The 18,527-nt window shown below is 40.7% G+C and overlaps 1 protein-coding gene across 1 annotated transcript; it reads left to right on the top strand.

Moving 5' to 3' along the window:
* The first annotated feature begins 792 nt into the window (after positions 1-792).
* LOC104580648 (cell surface glycoprotein CD200 receptor 1-A) lies at positions 793-17,882 on the top strand. The gene is made up of 6 exons (XM_088534077.1): positions 793-1,068; positions 13,706-14,017; positions 14,423-14,671; positions 15,526-15,616; positions 16,288-16,336; positions 17,597-17,882. The coding sequence occupies exons 1-6, from the start codon at positions 981-983 to the stop codon at positions 17,723-17,725; spliced, it is 918 nt and encodes a 305-aa protein (XP_088390203.1). The 5' UTR covers positions 793-980; the 3' UTR covers positions 17,726-17,882.
* The last annotated feature ends 645 nt before the right edge of the window (positions 17,883-18,527 follow it).

Genomic DNA, 18,527 nt, shown 5'->3' with positions numbered 1-18,527 from the left:
TTCCTCTGGCCTAAACCTCAGCAGCATTTCTTTCCCATTTAAGGCCTTCGCCTGCGTACATTTTGCCTCCTTCTCTCTCCATCTTTGTAATTTAGTCTCTACTTATGTGACCACAGTACTCCCTCCCACACTAAACTGTAGGCAGTAATAAGATCCTGAGACCAAGAAGATCCAGCTGAATTTCTGCCTTGTCTAACTGCTCTGAGAAGGAAAAGATCTGGATCTGGAGTGACTATATTAGAGGAGAAGGGCAGAAATAGGTACAATGTTCTAAAACAAACCAACAGTATTCTAAAAAAAAGCCAAATTTTTTTCAGTGAAAGGTGTGGACCACCTTCAGTATCAGTACTGTTTCTGTTAAGAGGTAGGTAAGTAGCATTTTCTTTTCCCTCAACACACAGTCTCTTCCCTAGGGTCTGGAAAGCCTGCTCATTCAAGATGAGAACAGAGTTGCCAGTAGCTAAGCATTTACAGAGGGGAAACATTATTAAAAATGTCATTTATAGAGAACAATGTAAAACTGATTATTTTTTTCAGGGGGCAGAAGAAGGTATTTTCTCTGGATAAAGAAAGTTTCTTGCTCGCTCTCTAAGGTTAAGGTTTTCTTTTTGATATTAAACCCAGCTTTGATTTATCCCCTTCACTTTTGCCCCATATGAGCTCTGTTGCAGGGTTTATCTTCACTCATCAGCCTTGTGAGAAGAGCCAATGAACGGAAGGCAGAGCAGTTCAGTCTGTTTCCTCAGCGTTCGCCCAGGCTCTCAGCACAGGAAGCCTAGTGCTACAAAAAGGCAGAAGGAGGAACCTCTCCAGCTTTGAGGAGCTAGTCCGTCATGACTGCACACATTTAGAGGAGAGGGAGAGGGCGAGAGAAAACACTGATGCTGGCTGGCCAGGATGTCCTGGCGGACAAGGAAAGCTCCCCCCGACTACAGCTAGGTTTGCAGTGGGATGGATGGAGTGACGACACTGCCTGAGCCATGAAAGCAGAATTTGACATGACGATTGCTGGGAAGACTCTGTGTGTCTCTCTGCTGCTCATCATTGCCAAGCTCATGGGAACAGTGGGTGAGTCTTGACTGTTCCCTGGGACTGATCAGATGTCAGGGTGGAAAAAAGGGAAACATGCACTATTTTATTCCCATAAGGGTTATGAATCATACTGTGCCTTTCTTTTACTAAAAATTATGGAGCATAATTAAAATACATACCTAGTATAGCCACCCCTGTTTTTCCTTTCTCAGGGGTCACAAGGCTGACTGCTGTCTCCATGACTTCTGTGTAGGCAATTACTTACTGACTCTTAAGTAAGTATGTGTCATTTGTCACAGAAAAAGTCTTTTTTACTCCAACTTCTAAATTCATATAATCTGCAAAACTGATCCATTTAACGTATTAAAATATTAACTGAAAACAGTCTGTGAACTTGAAGTTTTTGGTCAGGTGGTCCGTCCTAGGTTTCTACTGAATGAGAGGCGGCAGATACTATGAAATTGGGCAGGGATTTCTTATGTTCTGGTGGGAGATCACTGATGTGTTTACAGTAGGGAACAGGTTCTGGAATTTCATTCTGAGGCTGATAGGAGTGATTACCATCAAGAGTAGGCATGGATTTTCCACCAAAAACAGTATAATCCCCAACCCTTTCTAACCTACGATTTAGTGCAGCTGAGCCACAGTTCCAGCAACCTGAACTATCAGCATTAAGCATGGAGAGGAGAAGGCAGGCAGGTCTGTATGATCCAGATGTAACTAGGGAGATCCTATGATGTCCTGATATGTAATATGCATCTGTCCATTCCCATTGTAGATGGATTGAGTTGAGCTGCTTGGAGATGAGTGGTGGCCAGAGAAGTAGGGACAGTCTCTTGTTAAGCAAGACAGATGTAGCCATTGTTGACGATGAGGGAATGTTAGCCTGTTTTGGATGATAAAGCAAGGGATCCAAAATAAGGATTCCTCAGTGCCATCCATTGGAAAAGTTTGAAATACTTCACAAATGCCTTATACCCTCTGCTGGTAAGCTTAAAGTAGGCACAGTGCCCCCATTCTGCAGATAAGGAAACTGTCTCCGCAGAATGCTTGAGGTCGCCAACATAGGTTACAGAAGCAGCAGAGACAGTCTACAGTTTTATGTGCAGTCACCCAAATGTCAAGGTGTATGGACATGTCAAAAAAATTCTTAAGAAAATGGAGTAGACTATGAGGATACCCTATTTGCAATATTTCTTTAAAAAATGGACTGTGCTGAGGAAAAAAAAAATCCAGTACCAGAAAGTTTTCTTTTTCAGACAAGAAGTACTTGGACTTTAGCTTCTGGGTGTCTTGACGAATCAATGACATTCCCCTTCAAAGCAGACAATTTTCAACCACAAAAGAAGCTGTTTGTCTAAAACTTAATTTCATGTTTGACACCCCCGCCATAAGGGAAAAAAATAAAGGCAGCCCACATTTCATGGGAAATTTTTAGCTAACACTGCTCCTAAGCAGGTTTCCCTCCAATATTATATATTCATATATTAGAATATATCATATTAGACATATTAGATATATAGCTGTTTTTATTCTGAGCAAAGTGTAGTGACGAGGTTTTCTTCTCACAGGATAAATGTGTCAAGCTGATCGAGTGTGTGTGTATACTGCGCAGAGTTTCAACGTTTTAATAAGCTTAGAAGGAACTGTGCCCCTTCTGAAGACCTGAGCAAGCTGCTGAGAATGTAATGAGGCAAATGAGCAAAAGCTGTCCCACATAACCAGGCTTTATTACTTAATATTTCTGCTATTATCTGTGTGGTTTGGTCCATTTTAGCAAGAGTGGAAGGGATAGCTCAGAAGAAAGGTCAAGATCATTTCATGCCTGTTGTGTCTAGATCTGCCCCAAGTAGAGCTGGATGACATGCCACTGAAGCTGCGAGTGCAGGATCTGTACTAGCAGTCCTACTGTCACAAATCCTCATAGTTGCAGCAGTGGTAAAGACTTGGAATTAAAAAACTTTAGGTAGAACTTTAAAGACTTTCCTAGTTTACCTAAGCAGGCAGGACACCTCTGGTGTTTGTGAGCATATTCTGAAGGCAACGGGATAAAGGAGTGCAAGATCTTTTATGAAGGGTTCTTAAAACAAATCTTTCTATAGGAGTAACATTCACAACATTGGACTAAGAAGTCCTCTATTTGGTTACTGTCCTCTAAAATAGACATGACCAGGGGCTTCAGAGGAGCCACAAGAAATCTGTTTCTGTTAGCAGTGAGATACAATTCTCATTAGTTCAGTTTTACTGATGGCAATGAACTGAAATTGATGGCACGGCATCTGTGCTGCAACTGGAGTGAAGGAGATAGATGGATTCAGTGAAGGAGACTTACAGACCAACCTGGTTAGAGTACTAATTAATCCACATACGTGTTTTTCTTGTATGCTACTGCTTTCAGTTAATGTCTTTGCTTAATATAATTTTGAATTCTCATTCACTAGTGAACTAGCATTTTATTGTTTTTGCACTTCCTCTGTCTTACTGTGTTACAGTGCTCCTTTCTCCTTATCTTCTCTCCTAATTTACTCTGGAATCTTGCTCCTGATAGAAAATTCGAAGACCAAAAAGCTTTTCTGATAGGCTTACCTTTGTTTGCATTTTATATTGCTCTACTGCTCCTGTGACTCTATGTGCTGAAGTCATTACGGCTTCTTTTACACTAAAAACACATTCAGAAAAAATTGTTTTTCTTATGCACATACTCTTATGCATAAATTAAGCAAAGTTTTTCTAAGATAACATCTAAATTGCCCTAATACAGTCTTCAAAGAAACATGTCTTGTGACATTTACATTTCCCTTTATTCTGTCGCAAACACAGCCTGTGATGGTGTCTAGTTTCAGAACTTCAGAAACAAAACCTCAGCTGCTACATTTTGTACTTGGAGACACAGTCATTCATAAGAACAAGGTTTGGGGAATCTTGCTATGTTGCCATACTTTTGCACTCTGTGAGAAAACGCTAGAAAAAAGTACAACACTAAAGTTAGTCACTAAGCACGGTATGACAAGGCCATAAGTGTGTTTACACAGCAGTCCCAGGTCTGCTCATTTGACAGCACGATTTAAAGGAGGGCATTCAACACACTCTTTGCAGCCAATATTCTATTTTTGTTTAGAATACCAGGAAACTGTCACTTAGGCATAAACAAACAGTACAGCATTTATTTATTCTTCTTCCCACAAGGAAGAGAATACAAAGTTGAGTTCAGCATGCAAACAAAATATAAAACATTATGTGTGTCAGCTTCTATAGTGAGAGATGCCCAGAAGGCCCTTGCAGGCTGTCACAGAGTGCTATCTGAAAGAAACACTGCCCAATCTTCTTTGACATCCATTGTCAGGCTTTTCCCTTCATCCATTTCAGCTCACATTCTGTAAGGATGAACAAAAAAGTTGTGATACTGAATTTAAAAATTACAGGAAGAGCCATAGCTTTTTAATTCACTCATGATGTACTGTCAGTTGAGGATTTGGTCAAACATGTTCTGTATTACTAGATAATCCTAACACATGGGTTAAACACTGACCCATTCCTGCACTGAAGTATTTCTACCCAGCCATGTTTGCATTGAGACATAGGTAATTTACCCAAGAGCAGAAACAGCTTCAGAAAGGACCCCTAAATCACTGTATCAGATCACCTTTTGCAGATGTTGTTTCATGAAACACTTTTCAAAAATAATTTTGAGCATCAATGTGAGAGCACATTAGTGTGATTGAAAGGCTATTTTAGATCCTCATTCTGACAAATTTCTGTATTCTAATTTCTAGCCTCAATTTGTTGTACTTCCTATTTTCATATTATTACAATTTGAACAGCTGGATTTCAGCTTGCGTCTATTCTTCTCATCAAGGTCACCTGATCCTTTTTGTGCATCATTTCCATTCTTTATACTAATGATGCTTTGTTTTCTGCCATCCACAAATTTCCTCACACACTCCTAATACTATGCCAGTGCCATTAGTAAAACTGTTAAACAGAATTAGTATAAAAATTGTCTGCTGATAAACATTATTAGCAAATTCTCTTTTAGTACACCTTTTAGTACTGCCTGGGCCTTTCTCTGAAGATAAAATAGACTGAAATGAGAATAGAAGTCTTCAAATAAGGAGAAGTCTTCAAATAATAACAGAGTGTGAGTGGGCAGCTCCCTATAAAGACATAAGCCTGTGCTAGTCTTACCATGTCCAAAGCTACCCTTTTAAAGATATGATCACACTGAAGAAGCTGTGATTGCAGCTCCAAGAGATAGAATCACATGAGCTAAAGCCAGCTAGTTCAAGAACTTCTATCAAGAAGTTTAGAGCACTCTAACTACTGAGTACCTACTGCGCTGGCAGAGTAGAGTTTGCAGCCCACACTGTTCTCTGCTCCTGTGGCTGTTTTCACATTAATATATTTAAAACTCTGTCAGTGCTGTAGTGATCCTACTCTAGCAGCACTTCCATTTGTGCTACACTCTATTCCAGATCAGCCTTGCTAAGTGCCAAAGGCACTCTGTGACAGGAGAAGGGGAAAACAGATGCAGAGCTTAACCTGTTTTATCTGGCCTCTTCCAAGCATCCGGTGCTGCCTTTTTGATTATGACTTACTATGAGTCATATAATATATTCATTCCAAGATGCAGTTAGTCATTTGCCTGTGGTATATCATTGTTTCAATTCATTACTCCTCTAAGAAGTTTAATATTTCATAATCTTCTATGTGTGGAGGAGATGCACCAAAAAGTTGCAGTAGATTGTTAGTGCAAGAAATGAAGACTCCCTAGGATTATATCCAAGAAAGTAAAGCAGTCTCTTGAGTGAAAAACAGCAAACAAAGAAAAAATCCACCTTCTCTAAGAGATCAATTTCTAAAGAAATGGTCATGGAACTTGAGTCATTTGGGGACAAGAAAGAGTTCTCCTATGGGTTAAAACTTGTTTAAAGAATACCAGAATACCAGAGGTTGCATATCTTTCCTTTTCAATGGAATCAAAAGAGCTTTTAAACTCTTTAATTGTCTCTGACTGTGCACTGAACTCCTGAAAACCAAATGGTTTCACAATTAGATTTTCCTGCTTTTTTAAATATTTCTCTCTCCTTTTACTGTGTAAAAAACTGAGAAACAGGAGAAATGACTAAGCAACTGACATTGCAAAGTGCAATTAGCTTCCCCCAAGACTAAGCAACTGACATTGCAAAGAGCAACTAGTTTCCCCCAAGAGCTGTCACACATACAATATAAACAAAGTGAAAAAGAGCAAAGTATTTTCCCCCAATCTTTTTCGATTACAGTAATCTTAGCATGATAATGGCAGCCACCCCATTTTGGAAACACGCATATGAACTTCTCAATTGACTGTGTTTTTTCCTGAGATAGGATATGCTCATTTTCAAGTATAAAGCTGGAATCCATCCTGCACTGGGATGTATACTCAATGTACAGCTGAGGGGAGACACTGAGGGAATACACAATATTATTTGGACTTGAATTAGAGAAACTTCAGCTAAAACTGAACTGAAAGCTTTCAAATGTGTCTACCCATAGAATCTGTCAAATGAGACCCCGAAGTGCTCTGGTTTAGGTCAGTCGCCAAAATACGATAGTTCATTCAGCCTCTGAGCTGCACAGAACTGAACCTGAACCTGACTTGCCCATTTTCCACATCAGGGTGCCAGTGCTGTGCCTTCCTAGGTTCCCAGGCCCTGCTTCTTCTGACTAACAGAAAAAAAATGACTGTTATCTTCCAGAATCCACTAATTTGTAAAGAAGAAGACTGATAATGAGAGATTATGTACAATAAATGCACAGACGTACGATTCTTCATGTCCTCTTTCTTGTGTGGAATGAAATAGTTAACCGTGCTGACCTTTCACTGCTGTCCTTCAGCTGAGATGAAGTAGATAGCTCAGCCTCTTCAGTTTGCTTGTTCTCCACAGAGCGACAGCGAGCGAGGCCTTTGCGGTACTGGTTATTGCCTTTTTCGGCAGCAGCACGCTGTCACCTCAGCTCAGCTATAAGATGGGATTTCACCTTTAGAGAAGCAGCAGTACAGAGTATGGAGTTGTTTCGGAGCCTTCATTCAAATAGGCAAATGCTGACATGCATGGCATATGTGGCCTGATGCTTTAGGTCATGAGCCAAGCACCTTTCACAGTAACTGACTTTTAGCTATTTTGTGATACAAAAACAAGACAAAGAAAACAAGGGTGCAGGGACATATCTGAATTAAAATGCCCACAGCACTGAGTTTTTCCTATCTTTACCAGAGAGTGGAATAGTGTTGTTTATTTAGATTTTTGGCAGCACCTACCCTTTAGGCTCCAGGAAATTCCTGGAGGGAAAGGGAGATACGTCTTCCCTCAGAAGCTGAGCACATACCTCAAGAGTGCAGGCTGGAGCAAGCAGCAGAAGGAAGACAAAAAAAGCTGGTGGCGAGACCCCTGTGAAGGACTTGCTTAGAACAGAGCCACAAGTCATAAAAGTGATGGAAAAGCAGCCCAGAAGAGATCATATGGAGTCTGTGCAATCTGAGAAGTCATTTAAAGCTGGTGGACTAGAAAAGAACACTGGAGGAAATAATTTATTCTGTAGGGGCACAGAGGGCAAGCAAAATTTATTCTCAGGCCATCTTCTTTAATCAGTCTAGCCACCAGTTATGAGTTTTCTAAAGAGCTATCACTTCACAACACATTGCTTTATGTCCTAATAAAACGTTCCTTTAGAGACTAAAAGACTTTTGATATGCTCCCTAGGGAAAAAAAAAAAGGTGTATAGCATGTCCAGCTTCAGCCCTTGACCAATATGAGGGCCTATCAGCATCTCCATATTAAAGGAAATGTTAAGGCTGACAAGGAGGGACAGGATAGGGATGGCGTTAATTTCCATTTAAAGAACTGTCTTTGTGTTGGTGGATCCATAGCTGTCTGCAGACCCATTCCTGGGCATATACATTTTGGACTCTCTTTAAATGAAACTAACTGTGCGGGTAAGTCATGACATCTCATTAGACTATATTTTAACTTGAAATAGAAATAAAGGGAAATTTGTTTTCCATATGAAATTGATAAGAAATGAGCTAATACCCTTCTTTATGAGCTCCTTTTTAGAAGTTTCTCAAGTATTACCCACAAGTATTGCCCTGTGAGTCTTTTGCCTGTGAGTCTTAAGGTTTCAGCTCAAACAATTCAAACTGAATTTGGTGCTAAGTTCCCTGGCTAAAAGAAGAACATTTTGTGGATGCTTTCTTGGGAGGATGGCAATTACATTGGAATATTTCTGTACCACGTGATGATATGAATGAGCATCTACAGAAATGTAAGCCCAGTAACTATCTACATGACTAACAAAGAAAACTAATGAATAAATTCCCAGAAAACTGTGAGTCTGGCTACGCTGCTTTTGGGATGCAGTCCACTAACTCTCCACAGCACTCTGCTAGAATACCATGCTTCCATATTTCCATCGCTTCCACGCTACCTTGACACCTCTGACACCTCTGACAATGGACAGTCAGAGTTTTAGACCATTCTTGGGAAAATGTTAACAGGTCATAATATAAGATGAAAGCGTCTACTAATAATACGTTTGTGTTCTACAGAGATAGAAGTATACTCTCTGTTCCAGTTTTAAGAAGAGGTCTTCACAGTCATTCAGAAATATGATTTAACCAAACCTTTCAGTATCTCTGACACATGTATTCCTCTTCTATAAAAGAGAACAAAGGTCATGTTTCTAGCGGCATTCATAAAAAGAGAAGCAAAGACAAGAAGAAAGTACCTGATTCATATTTACATTAATACCACTTATACACTCTATTGACAAAAGGAGACATTAAAGTAAGAGCAGTTCATGTTTGTTATGCTTACAGAGCCTCTCTGTAATGGCAGGAAGGGTGTACATAAGGATAGGATCCATAAGAATCAGACCCAAACTATTGTTTACTGTTTACCCACTATCTGTGAATAATAGTAATAATTTTTAAAAAGTCTTGCTAAAAGTCTTCTAGTTAATAACAAGATCGAGAGGAATTCAGAATCTTTCTACAAATTTACAATAAATCTAAAATTGTACTTAAACATGATTCAGCAGATTTTAAGTTGACTGATGTGGTTTATTCTTCTCAAGTGAATAGTGCCTGACTCATTCAGTAGAGAAGATGGCAGAAGGGTGCATGCAGAAAGTACCGCTTTCACTCCTCCTTCCTTCCAGTCTTGGAGCACTCAAGCCATTGTTTTGGCAAGGTTGGACATTGCAATAGGCTGCAGAATTGAATTCTGCAAGATGCAGAATAGAAAGACAAGTGAACCTGCCAGTCTATGTAAACAGCAATACTGCCAATATTTACAAGCCCCCCCACAGCAGCCCCAAAACACGGCCTATATCAATGTTTTGGTTTACTCAGTCATGTTTAGATGAGGCGAACCATGCTGCTGACTCATTGCTCCAAGGCACTAGGAGCTTTGAACTGGGGGAGAAAGAACTTTGTTCTCCAATTTTCAGAGACATTCATAGAATTCATACCCAGAAGCCATCACAAGATGAAAGGCTTCTTTCAGTTCCCCTTCTGGTAAATTCATCTGTATTTAAAAAAGACACTTCATGCTGTCACGAAATACCATTTAGTAGAAAACACCTGTCATTTAAACACATTCCTAATATATTACTGCACCCCAGAATACTGCTGGCAATTGAATTAAGAAAACAAAGAATTGTGTGGCTAGTAGATGTATTTATTTATTTCATTATAAAGATGAAAGCAATTGTAGTTTTCCTGAACAGACTATTAGTAATTATTTAATTAATAACTTGAGGTTGGTGCTCATTAAGACTTTCTCCTAAACACTGTTTCAGGTGTTCAGGAACTGAGATTCATGTTGAGCCCATGGAGCTCATAGAATTCCAGTTGTAGCCAGGACGGTAAAGAAACACAGCAAGGCCAGGTCTGAGGAAGCTTTTGAGAAAAGCTTGTATGTCTCCTAATCCTTTGCCTGTTCCAACTGAACTTTGAATTTCTTCTTTAATTTCTCTGCTTGAGGAGTTTGGGTCTTTTTAAGCATTTTTGGAATAATTTGTGAAGAAAATCAATTGTCAGCATCAAATTGTTCAACTTTCATTTTCCTTTCAGATTAATGTATGGTTTAAAATAGTACTCTCATTTTCTCCTCATGCTGCCACTAAAATCATTGCCTTATCCAATCAAAGAGCAACTCAAAGTTCCTGTAGAGATATAGAGTGGTTTATCACCTCAAAATCTAATGGTCACGCGTTAAAAGAAAAGTATAAGGTGGTTATAATGGCTTCAGAACATATAGATACACTGTGGGTTTTGGGGTGTTTGCTTTTTCCTTGATCAGTACCCAAGCGGCCCATAAATCTAACCTGTCATCCACACTGCTTTGTAACCCGCGCCTCAGAGCCTTGTTTTTTTTCTCAGCTTCAAAACTGCCTGACAGAGAAAGGAGGGTAACCTTTATATGTAAGTGAAGGCAACACTAATGAACCTATAAGCAACTCATCTTAAAGAAGAACAGTTGAAAATAATTTTTCTTTCATTTCTGTACACATGTACATTCACTGAGTGGCACTAAGCAGATCACGTCCTTAAAGAAAAGCTCCTGATGTGACTAGCTGAATCAAAGCAAAAGAACCTGTTTCCCAAGGTGGCATTATGTTGAAAGGCTTCACAGCAGTGAGGGTCAAGGAAACAAAGGAGCTGTGAAAGCACTGTAGGCTTCAGGAATGTAAAGTCCCCCTGCACATGCAGGGGTCCAGAGCTTGATCACTGTAAAGAGCACAAATATGACTGATAAGTTAACATGTGCAAAACGATTCAGCCTGAAAGCTTGTGGGAAAAGAAAATCCAGGTAGACTTGTTGCCTGATGCAATTCGGAGACCTGTAAGCAAAAATCTGAAGGCAGTCCTCAAGATGTTATCTTGGCGTGAAATAATACAGCACACAGAGGGGCTGTAGCAGCAGACTGGCTCTCACCTCCACTGGCCAACATGGTAACTTACAGAAAGGACATGATGACTAGGCTGGGCCTTTCTAAAAAGATATGTAGCTTCTTGGCGTCTGTAGTCCCCAGATCATGAGAAGATGAAGAAAGTGAACATTGTGTCTGACTCCATGCAAGAGGCACACTTTAAAGCTCAGAAGAAGAGTCAGTGTCATAGGAGGAAATATAAAAAATAGAGAACATGCTTCCAAGAAAACACAGGATAGAATTCAAGAACAAGACAGACTCAGTATTAAAGAATCAACACAGTTGATGTATCAACTGAATGACGTTTCTCTGCAGTCAGCCTAACAATAAAGAGAAATAGGAATAAAGGCATATTTCCACCCTCGTAGCTGCATCATGGCATACAGATGGGTAGGATTTACATACATGACCTCTATGGCAAACCCTTCCACTACTTTTTTGCAGGGTTTTTTTGCAGCCCTTGCAAGTACAGTAATATTGTGAATAGTATATGTCCATAAAGATTCAGAAAAATGAAACGACACCCTGTCCCCATAAAGCAAATGCCTTTTCTCCTGCACAAATCCCCATCATTCTTATCTATCTGTGGCTGTGGTCACGCGTAAGTGAACTAGACATGACCTTTGCCCACAGTCCTGAATTTTGTGCAAAAGTAGAACTAGATTTGCTCAGTTCCTTGGCAGTAGCAGTTCCAGAGAAAAGATGTTATGAGGTGGCCAAATGCAAGTCAGATTTCAGCTATTTCAACACATACTCATTAGCAGCCCTGGAGAGTTCAGACACAGTTCTACAAGGAGTGAGGAAAGGGGTCACTGGTGAGAGGTGCATACAACTTCATCCACCTCATTAATCACCCCAATGCTCTGCCACTTTTAGATGCAGTAAATGCTTGTTCCACACAGAATGTCTGTAGCAATACAGAATCCTGCCAATCTGTCTGTTTTTAAGCTGTGCCCTCTCATTCCTGTCAAATCTGAAAAACAAGCCTTTTTTATTTTTTAATGGTCCAAAGGGTAAAAGTTGCTAAAATCAAGAACACTGAGTATGTGAAGGTCTCTCCTCCTACATCACAAGGTGTCATCCTACACCACCTACAGCTGGAAAGTCTGATATGGTGTAGAACAAAGGTACTAGGCAGATCACTGAAAGATATATAAGAGCAAGCAGAATTTACCCCAAAGAACTAGTGTTGCTTTTCTTCTGCAACGGAAAGAAGTCCTTATACAAGCTCTCAGTCAGCAGAAGCCTCATTTTTGTGCTTAATTTCTTAATTTTTGAGATATGAACAGCCCTGATGAAGTGGGTTTTTTGTTTGTTTTTTATTATTATTTGTTTTTGTTCTGTTTTGTTGTCAATGAACACTGCTGTGAAAACATAGTTGGATCTTGGCCATCGTGAAGATCCTGTATGTGTCTTTACATATACATATATGCCAAAGTCCTATATGCTGAGAGCAGGGATGTAGCTTCAAAGATCAAGCTACAGGGATCTTAAATTCAGACAGTTAATTTGCTTTTCAAAAAAATACCGGCACTTTTTTCTGCCATCAACTCAACTCCGCCTGGTCAGGAGAGACCCCTTTCTCCCCTCAAAAGCACCATTACTGATATCCATCTTCCCTGAGGATTTGTCTACCTCGGCACTTTTCAGGTCACCTTGAAATGCTGCATTATCAACTCCTTTTTGATAATGGGCAACTCCTTCTGGGATGGTGTTAAGAGGTCTGTTACAGAACAACAGCTCCCATGCACTCTGCTCTGGGCAAGGCAGAAAGAATGTGCCTCTCCTAGCGAAGCTGATGATCACAGAAAAGCTATTGTTGGTGCTGATGCAAAAGTAAGAGCAGAAAAAATTCCTGGATTTAATGCAGTCTATACTCTATACAGCCCACTGAGGGCTGAAAATAAGTTTGCTTTGACTGCTATAACGCATTCAATATATCCACAAAACTCATAATATTGGCCATATACCAATAGCCGCTTGGATCATGTTGAATTTTTATGATGGCTCCATGATGGGGGTGTCAGTAGGCACAAGAATTTTAAGGTAATCACAAAGCAGCCATAAGTCACACACTTAGAAGCTTCACAAGAGAAGGAAAATATATTCATCTAAGAAAGAGAGTAGTTACCTTACGAAAATGGAAAATCTCATTCTCTGGTATGGGAAGTGAGATTAGTTTGCATCCTTGATATTTTATCAGAAGAGTTGAAACAGAAGACCTTCTGAAGAATGACAGAACAGGATCAGAGAACATGGTCCCATTGAAGGAGCCAAGAGAAAGTAGGTTTCAAATTTGGGAATGGGGCAACTGTACATAAAGATTATGACAGACATCACGACTGCACAGAGCATACGAAAACCAGGAAACTACTGATAGAAACACAATATTGAGCTGCTAGCCTGCCTAACCCAAAGTGGAGCAGCACTGTACTTCCCCATCCCTGGCTGATCTACTAAGATAAGCTCTAGTAGGGGATTTACTCATAGTTTTGAGAGGGTGAGTAATGAGAGGGTGGCTTCACAATCCACAGCTCTAACACCACATTACAGGCAACTCTTGGGCTGGCCGAGACAGGGCCTCACTCGGGAGTGCAGCAGTGCAGACCCTGCCCTGTGAAGCACAGGGCACAACTCCAAGGCTACGAGGAACTTTCCCAGGCACCTTTTCACACCTCTTTCTCTTCCCTCTCTCCTCCAGGGAACATCAGAGAGGAAACAGCAGCAGTGGGAGGCAGCTTAGTGCTGACCTGCCCTAACAAATCAGAGGTAACTATGGTAACCTGGAAAATAAAGCCCAGGACTGGAGGCCACTGCATCTTGGGATACAGAGCTGACTGGAAGCAGTCCAACAGAACAAACTGCACTGAGAACATAACCTGGAAATCAGGACCAGAGCACGACCCTGCCCTTCAGATACAGCCTGTGCAAAGAGCCAGTGAGGGAAATTACACCTGTGAGACGGCTGCTGGGGCTGGGAATTTCCACATGACCTACCACCTGACTGTGCTAGGTAAGGGGCTCCTGCCTCATTTTGCAGTTCTCCAAAGAGTCACGTCCAAGCGTGGCCAGAGAAAGCTCCTCTCTCCCCCTGGCACAGCAGTGGGAAGAGCACTGCTGCGGGGACAAACTGGGATGCATTTCCTTTCTAATCCCTCCCTTTCTACCCTCTCTTTATCTACCAAAACTCTTCTCCCTTCTGATGACGCCTCTTCCACTGTGCACTTGGGAAGGACAGGCACTGTCCAACTTCCAGGGTCCAGAAGAAGGTTCTGCAGGCCCATCTGGTTACCCAGTGAAGGCAGTTAGTCAGATGCTGCTGCTTTAATATAACCAACATTGTTCATTTTGGGTGGGGAATAAGGAATCCTCTCACAGCTGCAGCAAGCTAACTCCACGTGTCTCCCCAATGTTGCAGTGCCCCCCAAGGTGGCCGTGTACTGCGACAGCCGCGGGAACCCCGTGTGCCAGGCAGCGGCAGGGAAGCCGCCCGCTCGCATCTCGTGGGTGCCGTGGAGCAGCTCCAGCCCCGAGCACGAAGACCTCGGTGACGGCACAGCGACCGTTCGCAGCACCTTTATGGGAAATGGCTCCGACGTGAAAAATGCCACCTGCCTTGTGTCCCACCCAGCTATGAACCACAACCAGTTTGTAGCCTGCGGCTCAAGTAAGCTTCCCTCTGTGCCCCTGCATTCAATTCCCAATAGCCCTTTGTTCAGACTCCTGTTCCTTTTAAGAGGGGAAATTCATAAAAGCTATAGAAACCTTCGGAGAAGTCCTATATGGACAAGAGTAGCATCCCAAACTGTCTTTGTCCAGAACCATACCAGTTTGTTAGTGTTCCAGACACTATTTCCAAATGTCTTCTTCCCTAAGAAGTATCTCTGTAGGTAAGTCTGCTAGCAGTATTGGTAGTATTCTAGTAGTCTGCTAGTATTCTGCTTGTATTTTTTTGGCAATGGGAAAGCTGTTGGAAGCAAAGTGAAAGCAGACTTGCTCTTTCTGCTAAATTAAGCAGCTGCAAGCTGAACATCAATATAATCTCTTGCAATGCAAAGGCAAGGTCTCCTCCTCAGACTGCGGGAAGACAGAGAAGGAGAAAGAACTCCTGTGTGGCCAGCAGAAACAGTAAATCACTTGATTCTGAGTTGTAAATGGAGGATAATGTCACACTAATTGTATGACGATCAGTTTCTGGTTTTTACATTTTTCTTCTTTTTGCTTTAGAGAACCACATGAGTTGCAATACTGAGATATCCTGAATTCTTGAGGGAAGAGAGAATATTGCTCAGAGGGTAGGAGATATGAGTGTCCACTGTAGGATTTTGGAGCCTGCTTTTGTCTCTGACACAGAGTCTATTTTCTTCTCAGTCAAGTTTCATTAGCTTCCTTCCTGCCAAAGGAGAAGATCTTTATTTTACAGGCAGACTGAAAATTTATGCGCTAAAGTGACTTAATCTCATACAGACAAAGAAACTTATCACTGAAAAGACATAACTGAGACTAACTCTTTCTGTTTAGAGAACTTAATTCTGTATTCCTCCATTGCGGCTATCCTGAGTATTCTCATCTTCGTCGCTCTCATTTACTGTTTTATGCTCCATGGTGGCAGGTATGTATGACAGCGTGCTAAGGAAAGCTTGCCTAGAGCTGCAAGAAATCTTGAAGTATTGCTTGTTGTGTGTCTTGAAATCATCTGATTTGGTCACACGGTGCAGATGTAACTGAATTAACTAGATAAAATATTTCTACTCCACACTGCAACCACTGTGTATTGCACCTATTATCACTAAATATTGCATCTGACTGAGAAAAATGTAGAGGGGCAAGGGCTGGCAAGGGGTCTTCATTGCATTGCCTCCGACACTGAAGGGGTGCTCTTCATTCTGACAGGAAACTAGAAGAGTAAATCTGTTCTTCAGATAGCAGATTCCTTCCAGCCCCATTCCAAAACTGCTTTTCTTCCCATCCTCCTCGTTCAGAGGAGAAGAATTACTTTAAAACAGTTTCAGTAAGGGAAAATTTTACATATGTCCTGAGGACTTTGATTTTAGTCTTCTGCTTGAGCTTGAGCTCCCAGAACCATCAGAAGAGACCTCTCAATAAAGTCAGGGAACCAGAATTTCAGGCTCAAAAGTCAAGGAGAGAAAGAAACAAGAACACATTTTAGCTTTATTTTTAATGACAAAAAAGGACCTTGTGATAAGAGAAGGTCAAAAGCCCTCTAGCCCAATCTAGTGTTGAGGAAGAAATTTGTTTCAATGTCTGTTTTCTTTTTCACAGGCTATGCCGCAAAAGCAAACCTGAAACTCCTCCTACACAACCCTCGCAGGTAAGGAGAATGGTACAGCTTAGACCACCACTAAATCGTGGATTTAGTAGCCTGAAATCATGGTCACTAGAAAACAGAGCCTATCATAGCCATAACTTAGAACCGGAGCAAATATTAGAGGCATATTCTAAGAGGAAACACTCAACAACTGCCAGTGTTTATCTCTGTAAGGAGCAAGTCCAACCACATCTCCCTGGTCATGTCTGATGCACTGACCACAACTGCCATGCATGTGATCCTTGGGTAGGATGGCAATATCATGGGTAGGGGAATGTTAGCAAAGCTAAAAGAAGCTAAAGCAAAAGCTAAAAGAAGCTAAAAGAAGATGAAAGAATCACACAAAAAGTAAAAGGAGACTTAAACCGCATACAGCTATTGTGTCCTGAATGATAGTGTGTAAGCTTTTAAAGGCCACTTTCTCTCTTGTATGATCAATCCAGAATCAAAGAGTCAACTGTACTCAAGTCAAAACATTTTATAAAACAATGCCAGGGATGTCAAACTGCAGGTTAGCAAACTTGCTTGAATTCCCTAGGCTATTACAGGCCTCCTGTGTGGCTAAGCATTTCGCTCATCCTCTCTGTGTCAATCTTCTCTGCTATCAGCTATAAATAATGCCAATTTCTTGCAAGCAGCTTGTGAGACAATCACCTTCTGAGACACCTACACTGTCAATATCTGTGTATCCACAGCAAATACTAGGTTGAAATTCTGTCAACAGGTTGAAAAGGTTCTTCAGTTTCAGTTTTTAAAATAGCTCACTCAATTCTAGCTATTCTTGCCCCTCCTTTTCTGCTATCCTACCTCCCAGATGCTTCTGACAGGTGCAGTTGCAATATAAAATGAGTGGTTCTTGCTGGCGCATCACAAAACTTTTATTACTGTGACTGTAGATTGAGATTGTAGTCTGATGGCAGAATCCATCATGGTCAGAATGCTAGCATGTTATTTGATCTTTCCAGAGCATGAGATCCTGATCCAAAATTCTGTAGACCAAAATAAGTGATGGAGAAGAGGAGCAGGGAGCAGAGGAAAAGAAAGCAGGGGAATTAATGCCTCAATTTTACTCCTCAAGTCTTTAGCAAAAGCAGCAGTATGAGTTCTTTAGTAGAAAAATATAGGATTTTTCTTGAGTGCAAGAGGAATAAACATAGGAGCATTATTTCTCTGTTATATTGCTAGTCCAGATGAAAGGTTTGCAGAGTCTCGCCAAACTAAAATACTCATTGCACTAACAGTTTTTTGGTTTCCTTTTGCTAGGATGACATGGAGGACATGGAGGTGGAACCATATACTACTTATGTGCACAAAGAAAATGTAATTTACAACTCAGTGTCTGATCTGACAGTGGAGCAGAATCTTCCACAAGGACTATTACCAGTCACATGAATGATTCAACAACACTGGAAATGAGGACGGACATTTTTAAAAAGACTGGCCAAAGGAAGAATCTTCTCAGAGAATTTATTCACATTTTGGGGCAAGACAGACCCTCAGATCTCTTCAAATACCTGTGCTTACTGATGAGGCTATATACATATACATATATATATATATATATATGTTTATATAAAATACACTTCTGTTTTGCATCACTTAAAGTGGTGCTGGGAAAATCTGACTGACCTCATGATGTAGTTTTTGGAAACTTCCTGTGATCAGTTTTCCTTTGGCATTTTTTACCTCAGGAATCCTAGTTTTGTAAGTCATTTCTAGGCATTACTTTGATACACTTGACACTATACTGCATATATTTGGGAGATGGGAGGAGTGTTAAGTCTGAACTAAAATGAAACACCCTACAACCAACACCCACTTTGTTCTAATTTATACGTGAGGAACATATTGGCTGTGAGTATTAATCTTCGCAGAGTATCTCAACAGGCAGAAGTTATTAACAGGGAAGACCTTTAATTACTGGTTTTGAAAACAGAAAAAAGTGATGAATTTAGAAGGTCATTCATTAGAAAAGAGACTTCAATGACATGTTAAATTAACCTCTTAGGTTCATATTGAGTATTTCCACTAGAAGTCTTCACTCAATTTTTCACATTAATCTTATGATTACTTTTCCATAAAATTCTCCTAGGAGTATTACTTTATGTTTTGAAGCATTTGGCATTATTGGCATTCTGTGTAAGAATTATATTAATCAAATCCTGTAAGCTACTCCTAGCAGAAGCTAACACCA

This window comes from Tinamus guttatus, unplaced genomic scaffold (genome assembly GCF_059628265.1).
Source record: "Tinamus guttatus ecotype Peru unplaced genomic scaffold, ASM5962826v1 Tinamus_guttatus_pri_ptg000035l, whole genome shotgun sequence".
NCBI classification, from domain to species: domain Eukaryota; kingdom Metazoa; phylum Chordata; class Aves; order Tinamiformes; family Tinamidae; genus Tinamus; species Tinamus guttatus.
The sequence above is the reverse complement of the archived record's forward strand: the minus strand, read 5'-3'. Positions and strand labels throughout refer to the sequence as shown.

Excerpts from the sequence above, each read along its gene's own strand:
- LOC104580648 (XM_088534077.1), top strand. The coding sequence starts at position 981 with ATGAAAGCAGAATTTGACATGACGATTGCTGGGAAGACTCTGTGTGTC. Across the intron at positions 14,672-15,525 it reads GTTTGTAGCCTGCGGCTCAA|AGAACTTAATTCTGTATTCC; the intron begins GTAAGCTTCCCT and ends CTTTCTGTTTAG. Across the intron at positions 15,617-16,287 it reads TTTATGCTCCATGGTGGCAG|GCTATGCCGCAAAAGCAAAC; the intron begins GTATGTATGACA and ends TCTTTTTCACAG.